The sequence below is a fragment of the Budorcas taxicolor genome, chromosome 1 (assembly GCF_023091745.1).
Source record: "Budorcas taxicolor isolate Tak-1 chromosome 1, Takin1.1, whole genome shotgun sequence".
Lineage (NCBI taxonomy): Eukaryota > Metazoa > Chordata > Mammalia > Artiodactyla > Bovidae > Budorcas > Budorcas taxicolor.
In genome coordinates this window covers 203916831-203929483 of record NC_068910.1, presented here as the reverse complement: position 1 = coordinate 203929483, position 12653 = coordinate 203916831, and the positions used below count along the sequence as shown (strand labels likewise).

The 12653-nt window shown below is 44.3% G+C and overlaps 1 protein-coding gene across 1 annotated transcript in view; it reads right to left on the bottom strand.

Annotated features, from left to right (window-relative positions):
- Positions 1-4216: 4216 nt before the first annotated feature.
- The window catches only part of IGSF5 (immunoglobulin superfamily member 5), a 50822-nt gene continuing 42385 nt past the window's right edge, over positions 4217-12653 (bottom strand). The window contains exon 8 of the mRNA XM_052645668.1: positions 4217-4312. Within this exon, the coding sequence (XP_052501628.1) occupies positions 4217-4312 (96 nt within the window). The remainder of the gene's footprint in view (positions 4313-12653) is intronic.

Sequence of the window (12653 nt, the reverse complement as noted above, 5' to 3'; positions counted from 1 at the left end):
GGCTGTGAGGAACACTTCTTTAAATGCATCTGTAGCTTCATTGGTCTTTCACTGGCAGAGAGGCATATGTATCTTTCAGAGAAACATCCCTGGACACGATGCTTTAACTTCTCTCACCCCTTCCTCCAAGCCTGCTTCAGCTCTGTGCACTGCAGGAGTGAGAGAGAGACTTAGCACATCAGCACAATCCCATTATCAGCTGAGAGCTGCCCTGGGGCTTGCAGGATTCCTAAATAGAAACTGGCAAGTACACAGACATAACACTGAGAGCAAACACAGATCGCGTGTTTGTGTAAAACAGCCTATCCTTGACACACCAAGGTCATTTCCAAGTAGATAGCTCTAGGTCAGCACTATCCAGAAAGTTTTCTGAAGCAATGAAATCTGTAATCTACATGTCAGACACAGCAGTTACTAGCCACACCTGGTTTTGAGCACTTGACATGCGCCCACTGGGATTGAGGAAATCAATCATATTTCATTTAATTTCAAATAATTTAAATGCAAATAGCCGCATGTGCCTCTGGTATTGCATAGGTCAACTCTAGATAGTTCTGTTTATAAAATGTTCATACCTCTTGTAAAATAAAAACTAGCCAGGGGACCTTCCTGGTAGTCCATGGCTGAGACTCCATATTCCCAATGCAGGGGACTTGGGTTTCCTTCCCATTCAGGGAACTAGATCCCCCATGCTGCAATTGAGACTGAACACAGCCAAGTAAATAATTAAAAAAAAAAAAAAAAACTAGCCGAGGATCCCTTTGAGAAAACTTACTCATGGAATAAGCTACTGTTAGAACTTGTTTACTCATAATATAGGAAAACTTACCAGAATCTAATGAATGAAAAAATATTATAGACTGATTCACCAAGCATGTAGCAAGTTGGAGAGATTTCTATGGAGATCATTTGGCGTCATTCTCCAGAGTCTAAAACTTAAAGTTCAATTGTATTCTACATGCCCCCCCCCCAACTCCTAAAATAACCACAAGAATATAATTCTTATAGCAGGCAGATGGCAAATATTCTTTATACCTCAATATATCTCTCTCAATATTGATCTATTTGATGTCAGTATTTGCTTAATGCCTACAGAATGCTAGATTCTGTAAAGGTTACAAAAGGCATAAAGGACTTAATATTTGCCTTGTCCCAGGATTCAAATTCTGTGGCAATTTAAGGAAAGCAAACCAAGAAGTGAAAAATATGGAATTCGCTCATCAAACAGCTCTGCTTGAAGGGTCTCCTGAGCTCTCTGGTCGTTCTTCTTTCTCATTCAGGGATGGTGGCGGGAGACAGAATCATGTTTACAGAAAGTAAAGAAGTCTTGATAATAAACAAGAGTCTCATTTTTAAGCAGTTGTATTGGCAATTAATGTTTCTCATTTAAAAACATTTAATGTTTCTCATTAAAAGGACTCTCAGGAAAGTGATATAGCAATATTCATGGCTTTCTGAAATTTTGCACTATTAATTTCACCCTTCAAGAACATAGGTGACCAATTCCCTCACATTACAGACACAGTCTTATAAGAGGTATTTTTTTTCAGGATCCTCGAAGTAGTGGTGATATTCAAAGTATTTGACAGCCTGAAAGACTGAAGGCAGGATGAGAAGGGGATGACAAGATGAGATGGTTGGATGGCATCACCGACTCAATGGACATGAGTTGAGCAAGTTCTAGGAGTTGGTGATGGACAGGGAAGCACGGCAGTGCTGCAGTCAATGGGGTCACAAACAATCAGACATGACTGAGCAACCGAAATGAACTGAACTGAACTGAACTGAAAGCAGGAAAGCCACCCAATCAGAATGGACAGGGTAGATGAGCCAACCAACCAGAATGGTTAGTTTAGGTACACCAACAAATCAGAATGCATAGTGCATGGGAACCACCCAATCAGAAAGGATAGTGTATGTACATCAACCAATCAGAATGGATAATATATATGGGAACCAGACAATCAGAACAGGTACAGAGCAGAACGCAGTCCCGTGTTGTGCCAGGAAATCTCCCTTGAGTTAATCATCGATTCATAGAAGAGGGTCCAGGGTAGGGGCTGAATGTAATTTAAGATTTTTAAAAAGTATTTTATATCATGATAGTATACAGATACACATCATTTTATTATGCTTTGTTTCATCGTGCTTCATAGATATTGCATTTGCAAACTGAAGGTTTGTGACACCCAGCAGAAGTCTATCAGTGCCATTTTTCCAGCAGCCTTTGCTCACTTCCTGTCTCTGTATCACAGTCTGGTAATTCTCACAGTATTCCAAACTTTCATTATTATTATAGTTGCTGCGTTTGTGGATGTAAAATGTTGCCTGCCATATCAGCAAACAAAGGATGCTGTGGCCATCAAGCCATCAGCCACTGCAGTCGGCCCTGAAGGTGAGCCCTGAGGGGACTCCGGACAGGAAAGGACAAGATCTTGGCTCCAGACAGCTGAGATGCACAGAAAAGGAATGAATTGCTTAACTTGAGATGTCTGGTTTTCTTTAATTAACAGTCAATCTTTTGATGACTATCTGGTCATTGTTGCAAAAACTCCTACATATCCTGTCTCCTCCCTTACCTCTTGGGATTAGTCCCCTGGAACTCACTAGGAAGCTGCCTTCCAGGCTTGATGTCTTTAGAAAATTTGCCAAATAAAAAAATTCTCAGTTTTTAGGTTGGGCTGTTTTTTTCAATCGATAACCTGTGATCAGTGATTTCTGATGTGACGCTTGCAGAAAGTTTGCAACTCCCAGATCACTGAGATGATGGCATGCATTTTTTAGCAAAAAAATATTTTTAATTAAGATGTGTGCATTGTTCTTTTAGATATAACACAAAGGTGCATTAATAGACTACAATATATGTAAATATAGCTTTCACATGCTCTGGGAACCCAAAAAAAAAAAAAAAATTGTGTGACTTGCTCTACTGCTGTGGTCTGGAACCAAAACTACAACATTTCTGAGGTCTGCCTGTACAGACATCTTTGTGAATGGATTAGCACACAGGAGTGTATCATAAGAAACATCATCATCACAATGAATTTGTGTCTTTTACCAGGTAACTCTAAGGAATTTACTAAAATCCTAACACTTCTGAAAAGTCAAATTCTATCTTGACAATAGCATGGTTGGGCCTGGAGGGCTCAGAAAGAAAGAAAGAAAGTGAAGTCGCTCAGTGTGTCCGACTCTTTGCAACCCCGTGGGGGGCTCAGGGCAGTTACTAATTGCTAGCCATCACGGTAATCTGCACCAACCAGTGCAGAGCTCAGTCAAATCATAGTCCAACCTCTGTGTTAAATATGAAGAGATGGGTTGTCAGCAAAATACACTGAGAATCTCTACATGAAAAATGAAAAAAGAATTTTTAATAGAGGTCTCCTGTTTCTTGGAAAATGCTTGATTCTTAAACTCTATGATTATTTAAACCATTTAAATAGTAAAGAGTTAAGAAGAACAATAAAAGATTTTTTGGTGTCTTCTCTTTTATTTATGAAAGAATGTATTGCCCATATTGAGTTTTTTCATGGCTGAAGATACATTCCCCAAACAGCAAAATCCACATCTAACTCATCTGAGGACATGAGAACAAGATTGATAAGGGAGCAGATAAAAATGAATGTCTTCATATCAATACCCAATAATAAGATAATTCTCAAGGTGCACTTCTGCTTTAGAATGTAATATTATTTATAACGTACAACTTATGATTTTTCTGGGCAATTTCAGTCATCTGATGGATCCTAATGTTTAATCTTCTTTTTTTCCACAGATAATATGCAATAATACCCACATAGTAAACACATATAAATATTATCTTCAAGAGACTGTAGATAATAAAGACCTCTTAAACGTCACAATGGGATGTAGACATATCTGCCATTTGCTGGGTTAGCAAGTAGGAGTGTTGAGTGATGAGAAGCATTATCATAATGAATGTGCAGCTTTTACTTAGTAACTATGGAATTCGCTGAAATCTTGAAATATTTTAAAAGTCAAATTCCACTTTAGAAGCTGTGAAAATGGATTCCTTCTCTCAAAATAAAATATCCATTCTGATGATGACAACATTGCTTCTTCCAGGTCGTGCTGCAGAGTCGGAGCCCAGCGTTAGAATGACAGCAATGATGACATCACAGTAAGCAATGATGACGTCATGAGCAATGAGATGTAGGTCCTCAGTCAACAGCCATGTGAAGCCAAAGGGATGTCTGTACTATACCAAAGTCACATTCCTGACCTTCTTAGGACTGGCCACGTTAAAGGAAACCTGTGGGTGATTTGCTGGGCCCAGCTGGCGGTAATCAGACTCCTGAAGACAAAGAAAAAAAGGATGAATTGAGTTGCTTGAGATCACCATAAAAGGCACATTTGAGAAGAAAGCTCCATTCATCAGCGAAGATAAAATGAGGGTGCAGAGAGGAATACAAATGTTAGCATGTGTCCTTCCTTTATGATTTGCAGCACAACACTCCAGACATTTCCCAAATTCAGGGCCTAAAGAGAGATCCAATTCAAAGAATCTAGAATGTGTATGAAGGCAAATTACAGCAAAAATTCATAATTTTGTTTTTTAATATTCCTAATTCTCACCATTATATGAAAATATAGAATATTTTCAACCTTCTTTAAATAACACACTCCTTCCTGAAGGAAAGGAGCAAAAGTGATGAACTGACTCCATGTAGATCACCCATCTATCTCCTCAGACAGTTTTCCTGGCTCTTACATTCCCCTTCTGAAATGCACTCCCAAGCAGAGCACTCACTCCTCCAAGGGGCCAATGCCTGTGGAAGAGTAATTCCCTGTTATAATACATGCAGTCTATCTGGAGAGAAACATGATCTGAAAGGACACATGCACCCCAATGTTTATTGCAGCACTGTTTACAATAGTCAGGACCTGAAACAAACTAAATGTCCATCTGCAGAAGAATGGATAAAGAAGAAGGTACATAATACAATGGAATATTCCTCAGCCATTGAAAAGAATGAAATAATGCCATTTGCAGCAACATGGATGGACCTGGAGAGTGTCATACTGAGTGAAGTAAGTCAGACAGAGAAGGAGAAATATCATATGACATCCCTTATATGTGGAATCTAAAAGAAATGATACAAATGAACTTACAAAACAGAAGCAGACTCACAGACTTAGAGAACAAACTTATGGTTGAAGAGGAAAAGATAGGGGGAATGGATAGCTAGGGCATCTGGGATGGGCATGTACACACTGCTATATTTAAAATGAATAACCAAAAAGGACCTACTGTATAGCACAGGGAACTCTGCTCAATGTTATGTGGCAGACTGGATGGGAGGCTGGGTTGGGGGAGAGTGGATACATGTATATGTATGGCTGAGTCCCTTCCCTGTTCGCCTGAAACTATCACTGCATTGTTAATTGTCTATGCAGGTGGCGCTAGTGGTAAAGAACCCGCTTGCCGATGCAGGAGACGTGAGAGATGCAGGTTCAATCCCTGGACCCAGAGGATCCCATGGAGAAGGAAGGGCATGGTAACCCACTCCAGTATTCTTGCCCAGAGAATCCCATGAACAGAGGAGCCTAGTAGGCTACAGTCCATAGGGTTGCAAAGAGTCGGACACGACTGAAGTGACCTAGCACACATGCATACCCCAATGCAAAATAAAAAGGTTTTAAAAAATAAAATAAAAAATAAATTACATGCAGTGTATTTTCTTGCCCATCCTGAAGATGCTGGCTCAGACTGCAAGGCCCTGGAGCTGCATTTAACATCTTAAATAATGTAACTGGCCACCATGAATAATTAACGTCACAATGGAACTGCAGCGAATCTTGGGGAGGGCACCACTCTGACTCCTGGTCTTAATTCATTGACCCCCGGTCATACAAGGAGAACCTTGTGGCTGATGGGGCTACATCATGCCACAAGGATCGTGCTTCTGTTGTGATGATGCCTGGGGTTTTGCTGTTGTTTGCCTTTTCCCCATGACATGGTTGCACCAACCAATGTTGTTTTCTAAATTTATCAAGAGTTTATTTCTGTTGGTCTCACTATGGGAGAGACAAGCAGGGAAGACATAACCCAGGTTTAGAATTATTCATAAGCTCATCCCCCAAAACTAACAGACTTGGAAGGAAAGACACAGAATTGCCTGAAATAACCAGAAAAAAATGGACTGCCAGTGAGTCAAGGAGAGGAAAAGGAGGATTGTCTTAAATATTCATCATGATGCGAAATATTTGCAAACCCCATGGTTTTGTATCAAAATAAAAGAAGCTTTCCTTTCTCATTGACTGCAATTTTCAGGAAGAAATTTCTGACTTTATCAGTTTTGTGCTAATGAATTAATGGACAGTGACACCTACATTAACTGTACCTCACCAACAGAAATTCTTGTCTGGAAAATAACATCAGTGTTATATGTCTTAACTGGAGATGCAACCAGAATAGAAATAATCAGGAAGAAAAGTGTCATGTTTTGATAAATGCAAATTTTGAAAATCAGTCCTGTTTTTACCTTCTGAGTCTTCCTAAAATTCAGTGCATGATCTGGGATTTCTACAGCCTAAAATCCTCTTTTATTCATTCATATTGAAAGCGTTGTGCCTTCGGACCCACATAAAACTTGGGAGATTTAAAATGTGTTCCCAACTATGATGCTCATGGTTGTGGAGTACTTCAATGTCAGGCCACTTCCATGTGACCCTCCTCACCGCCCCCAACAAGCATCTTGAATCCTCTGTGCTCTGCAGCAAGCTCCCTGCAGTGGGATCGTGAACACAGGTTTCAAATGCACAGATGTAAGTGAAGCTCCAAAACTCAGCAATGATGTCCCCTTAGGAACGATGCAATGCATGTCTGTTATGTTTTCACGCTGAGCCACAAATGAATTTTCCTCAAAGCAGATTGCCCAGGAGCACAGTAAAAATGTCTATTCTTCAGCCATGTCTCCCAGAGATTCTGGCCCAGAACGTCTGGAAGAGACTCGGGAGGGAGCATTTTAACAAGTGCGTCTCTGTCCTGAGACCGCTGCTCAGTCTGCTGGTACCCAGACTAATGTGTTTCTAGGTGCCAGCTTCATCTCCATGCTCAGCGAGCATTCTTCGGGACCCAGAATACAGGAGAAACACCCCCCACTTCTTCCAGTTGTGACAGTAATAAGGACTTTCTCTCTCAGCCCCTCGTAAAGAGTCCCAAATTCAGGGGGACTCAGCAGGGCAGTGGGCTGAGAGGTGGGGATGAGCATGGGAGGCACTCCAGGAGGCTAGAGGGGGCCACTTCCCTTGATTTAAAAGCCTGCAACTCCCAGTGGACCTGACCTACACCAGCCATGGCCTCTGGTAGCTCCAGACCACAGTGGATGGCCTTACGTGGAGGCAACCTCCAGCCCACAGCCTGTCCCCAGTGACACTGCCCCAGGGCTGAGCCCTCACCCCTTCTGAAGTCCTCAAGGACCGTCAGCACTGAAAGGACCAGAGACACCCAGGGATCTGAAAAAAGGGGTTCCCCACGACAACTATGGTGACCTTCCCATGGCAGTGTGGGCCTCCGATGTTCTGGGACCTTAACAGGGAAGGTGTCGAAGGAGCGAGAGTTATAGGGGGCTGGTGCCACAGCAAATAGGGTTTTACCCCTTCCTGGACAAAGGAGCCTGACAGGCTGTAGTCCATGGGGTCTCAAAGAGTGGGACATGACTGAGCGACTGACACTCACTCAGAGTATGAAGAGGGTTTCCCTGGTGGCTCAGACAGTAAAGAATCTGCCTGCAATGTGGGAGACCCGGGTTCAATCCCTGGCTTGGTAAGACCCCATGGAGAAGGAAATCGTGACCTACTCCAGTATTCTTGCCTGGAGAATTCCATGGACAAAGAAACCTGGAAACAGTTCACAGGGTCGCAAAGAGTTGGACACGACTGAGTGACTAACACACACACACAAAGTATTAAGGAGCCAGGCTCCCGTTCCAGTAACTACTGAGCGTAAGTAGTAATTAAAATCATGCCTGGTGATGCACGATGAGGACACAGCATGTGGATGCTCTCAGCAGCCTGGGGATGTAGATACAGATGGTAGAACTCTGGGTGGGACTGAAGGGAGGGTGAGAGTAACTCCCCAAACTGCCTGCTCCTCGGTGCCTGTGCTCGACTCTGAGCAGGTGTGGTCACAGACCCCAGGGCCTCCTCTCCTTGTAGCGGGGTCCACATGACACCAGCAAGGGTGCTGCTGCTTCTGTTTAGTCGCTCAGTCATGTCAGCTCTTTTGCAACCCCATGAACTGCAGCCCGCCAGGCTCCTCTGTCCATGGGATTCTCCAGGCAAGAATACTGGAGACGGTTGCCATTTCCTTCTCTAGGGGATCTTCCCGATCCTGGGATGGAAGCTTCATCTCCCGCACTAGCAGGCGGATTCTTTACCGCTGAGCCACCTGGGAATCGCATGGTGTGCAGGCAGCATCAGTCCTGGACAGCGGTCCCGTAAATCCCAGCCCAGTAAGGTTAATATGAATGTCTTGGGACTCTGAGCAAATCACAAGTATTGCCCAGGGTGAAATGATAGAGTAGCCAAGTCGATCTTTTGGCGACATCCCACTCTCCCCACCTACAAGGCCATTTCTGTCTTAGGCAATAACCCTTCAATCCAGCCACCTGTCAGAAACCCCTCCACTGGCTCTAAAATGCAGAGATGCCCAGGCTGCCCCACCACCAGCTGGACTGAGCCAGGAGATCCACGGTGGGGGGGACCAGGAACCTGGGTACCCCAAAGGCCACACCGATGACTCCCCTATGCACTGCACCCGGAGCCCTTCAGGCTCCCCATTCCCTGGATCACTTGAACAAGACAGTCTTGAAGAAACCCTGAGGGACCAAAATTACAAAGGAGCAAGATGGCCATTTGACCTGGAATCATGCAGCTGTCTTGAAGGACCCGAAACAAAACATTGCATACTCATCTACTCCGGTCAAATAGTATTTTTGTCCTGATTGCATTGTGGTGAGCAGTCTATAAGCACTCAGGCTCCTGGTGTCACTTTACTCGTGACAGCATAATGCTGGGTGTTGAGGACATTCTCCAGTAGAGGGAATCAGTGTTTAATGAGCATCCAGAATGCCATGCCAGACTGCACGGAGTCCACGGCCTCCCACTACCTAAGACCTCCTGAAGATGTGGAGGGTAAGTAAGACATCAGCTGAGATGAGAAGGCGGAGTGGGGAGAACACACACAGGTGGACTCATGAGATGCTGGACTAGTCAAAGGCAAGATGGCCCTGCTCTGAGACCCGCTGACCCAGGGCAGGAGCCTTAGCTGCTCTTGCGTACACACCCTGTCTCCATCCACGGGACGGGCATCTGACCCAACCAGCTCTGTGGCGAGGAGCCCGGGCCACACTTTTGCTGCAAGCTGACTCACAACCCGAGATCTCTCCATTTAACTCACAGGCTGCCCAGGACCTGAGCCTAGCTCAGATTTTCTGTAAAATTGTGTCATCCGTAGTCAACCACTCTGAAGTCTAACCAGCCAGCTCTTGGGCAGGAATCTCACTGGGTACCTGCTCTGGGCCCCTGAGGTGGGTGGTGACACCCCCACAGCTGCACAGACAGCAGAGTGAACAAACTGAGTCACAGGGAGGCCCGGGGAGAGGAGGGCAGGACAGAAGGACAAGGGACGGGGGTCTGACTCTCAGCTGCCTGTCCTGGGTCCTCCAGGGAGCAGGGGTCACTGCACAGGGACAAAAGTCACAAGGAAAGAAATCACAGTGTACTGTCCTTTCTCTGTGGCCTAAGAAGTTCTGAGGAGGGTCCCCACCACCGACAGAGTGGGACACGCGGCCGCACAGACCAGCTGCAGGCCTGGCTGTGGCAAGTTCTAAAGGAACCTCTCACTAAGGGTGGCCTGGACCTGCTCCTACAAGCTGTGGCTTGACCACCTGGAGGGTCTCCAGGGGCCAGATGACCACTTGCAGGACTGTGTCCTCTTTGGAACAAGGACGTGGAAGGGAACTACTGAAAGCCCAGCCCTTTCCTCTATGGACCATCTTCTTCCCGCCCTCCTCCTTTTTTTCTTAAATTGGAGTATAAGAATGTCGTGTTAGTTTCAGGTGTCCAGCAAAGTGATTCATCTATACGTATATTTTTTCAGATTCTTTTCATAGATTATTTTACCCTTATAGGTTATTACAAAATATTGAATATAGTTCCTTGTGTTCTACAGAAGGTCCTTGTTGGTTATCTATCTAGACTGATGTGTATCCGTTAATCCCAAACTCCTAACTTATCCCTCCTCTCACTTTCCCCTTTTGTAACCATAATTGCGTTTTCTATGTCTGCAAGTCGGTTTTGTAAATGAGTCGATCTGTATCACCTTGTAGATTCCACATAGTTGCCATATCATATGATATTTGTCTGTTCCCTCCCACCTATAGGGCTTCTGTGGTGGCCCAGTTGTAAAGAACTGCCTGCAAAGCAGGAGACCAGAGTTTGATCCCTGGGTTAAGGAGTTCCCCTGGAGAAGGGAACAGCTACCACTCCAATATTATTGCCTGGAAACTGCCATGGACAGAGGAGCCTGATGGGCTACAGTCCATGGGGTCGCAAAGAGTCTGAGACGACTGAGTGACTAACACAATTCTTACCTCCTTTAAGGGCCTCATAGGAAGCATAATCCATGGTACACCTCACATCCAGGTTTCCCAAATGGGCAATGAGAACACAGTGCCTGGACCCACACCTGCAAGGCACCTTTTGCTTAAGGATCAAAGATGGACCTTTTCAGAAATGTGCTTGTCCTAAGTTCCCTCGCTTAGAAAAATCCAGCTATTTAAAAACCCTTTGTCAGTTTCTAGCTCAGGCAAAAATAGTTCATCTTCCTTGCATCCTCTTTGATTCTTAAGAAACCTGGTGCTCTGGCTGAGGTGCCCTGCTTGCCTAGAAACCTTACAAACACTTCAAGAAGCACAGGGCGTGTTGCCAGCCCCCAGGGCCCAGCACCTCAATGGCCACTGTTCTTTTCCCACCAATAGATTATCTAACTTATTACATGTTTAAGAAGAAGAAACATCCTAAATTTCTCTCCCTGTATATTTTTTTCATCATATATATTTTTCATCGAAGTACCATTAAATTACAATGTTACATGTGCACAGCAAGGTGATTCAATTATCCATATACACATATATTATTTTTCAGATTATTTTCCATTGTAGGTTATTATAAGATATTGACTATGGTTCCCTGTGCTATACAGTAAATCTTTGTCGCTTGTTGTGCATCTATTTTTTTTTCAATTGGAATCTAGCATTTCATTCATACTAAGTCAAACAAGTGGAGTCAAAATGTCATAAATTTGTTAGTTAGGCAAAAATTCATAAGTTTTCTACGATATATATTATACATACTATTTATATATGTATGAAAAAGCTTTTCTACTGTGCTTGAGAAAGAACATCAAAAAAAAAAAAGAAGGAGAGATGGAGAAATTGGAAAACAAACTAAATGAAATGTCTCCCTGTATATTTTCAAAGCAACACTTTGAACTGAGTGTCCGCTCAGAGCTCCGAACGCCATCCTCCTGTATACAAGCACAACTGTAGTCCCTCTTTTTCCTCATTTATATCAGGGACATGGGACATGACCCCCTTCTGTATCTCCTCCCCCTTGCCCCGTCCTCCATCCCAGACCTGAGCCCTGTGACTTCTCTCGTGGAAAGACACAAGCCATGTAACCGCAGAAAGGCCACTGAAGTAATGACTGGCTTAAATGTGTCCTTGGGGTGACCATGCTTGACACCGAGGGAGAGCCCCTTCATCAGCACGCAGTGCCCATTCAGGTCCAGTCGTGGGGTCTTGACAGGAAACGCCCATCACAGCCTGGCAATTGCTCCCTTTCACCCACCACCTCCTAAGTCAAGAGACACTGGCCCTTCAAAGGGGAAACTGTTACATCGCTACAGCCAAAAGATACATGTGCCCACAGGAGCAGCTTGATGAGAAGAGTTTAACCTCTCTATTCTCTGCCACCCAGCCTGAGGCAGTAGTGCAAACTCATACCATGAGCTCACAATTTGTCACACAGGTCCATCTGCTTCTGTGCCTTGAACCCCTCATACATCTTCCCGCCTGGCTACCTTGGTTGCTGCTAACAGCATCATTTAGCTCCTCTCGATACGTGGCTGAGCATCCATCAAGGTCCCCTTCCCTGCACAGGCCTGGGAGGCACATGTCCCTGGCAAGATGTACGTATGGAGCTGGGTCTCAACTGCAGGGAGGCATATTACAGCCGGCAGCCAGCTGGAAGCTGAAGTGAACATCAATGCCAGGAGAGAAGGATGGGTCTTCGAAGGCACGCACTCAGCAGTAGCGCCTCACGCAGGTACCAACTCTGAGGCCAAACAGAGATAAGGCTATGTGATCCACAAGCTGTCAGAGCCCCAAGCTGCATGTCTGGCTTTCCCAAAATCTAGCAGAGGAGAACACCCACTGGGGACACTCGGGCAGAATTGCATTTAAGTGCTTCTCCTTTGAAGATGCACAAATTAGAAAATGGTCCTGGTTATACACACATTTGTATTTTGTTTGTTGTTTGAAATAATTTTTATTAGGCTATAGTTGCTTTACAATGCTGTGTTAATTGCTGTTGTACAGCAAAGTGAAGCAGCCATCCATATACCTATG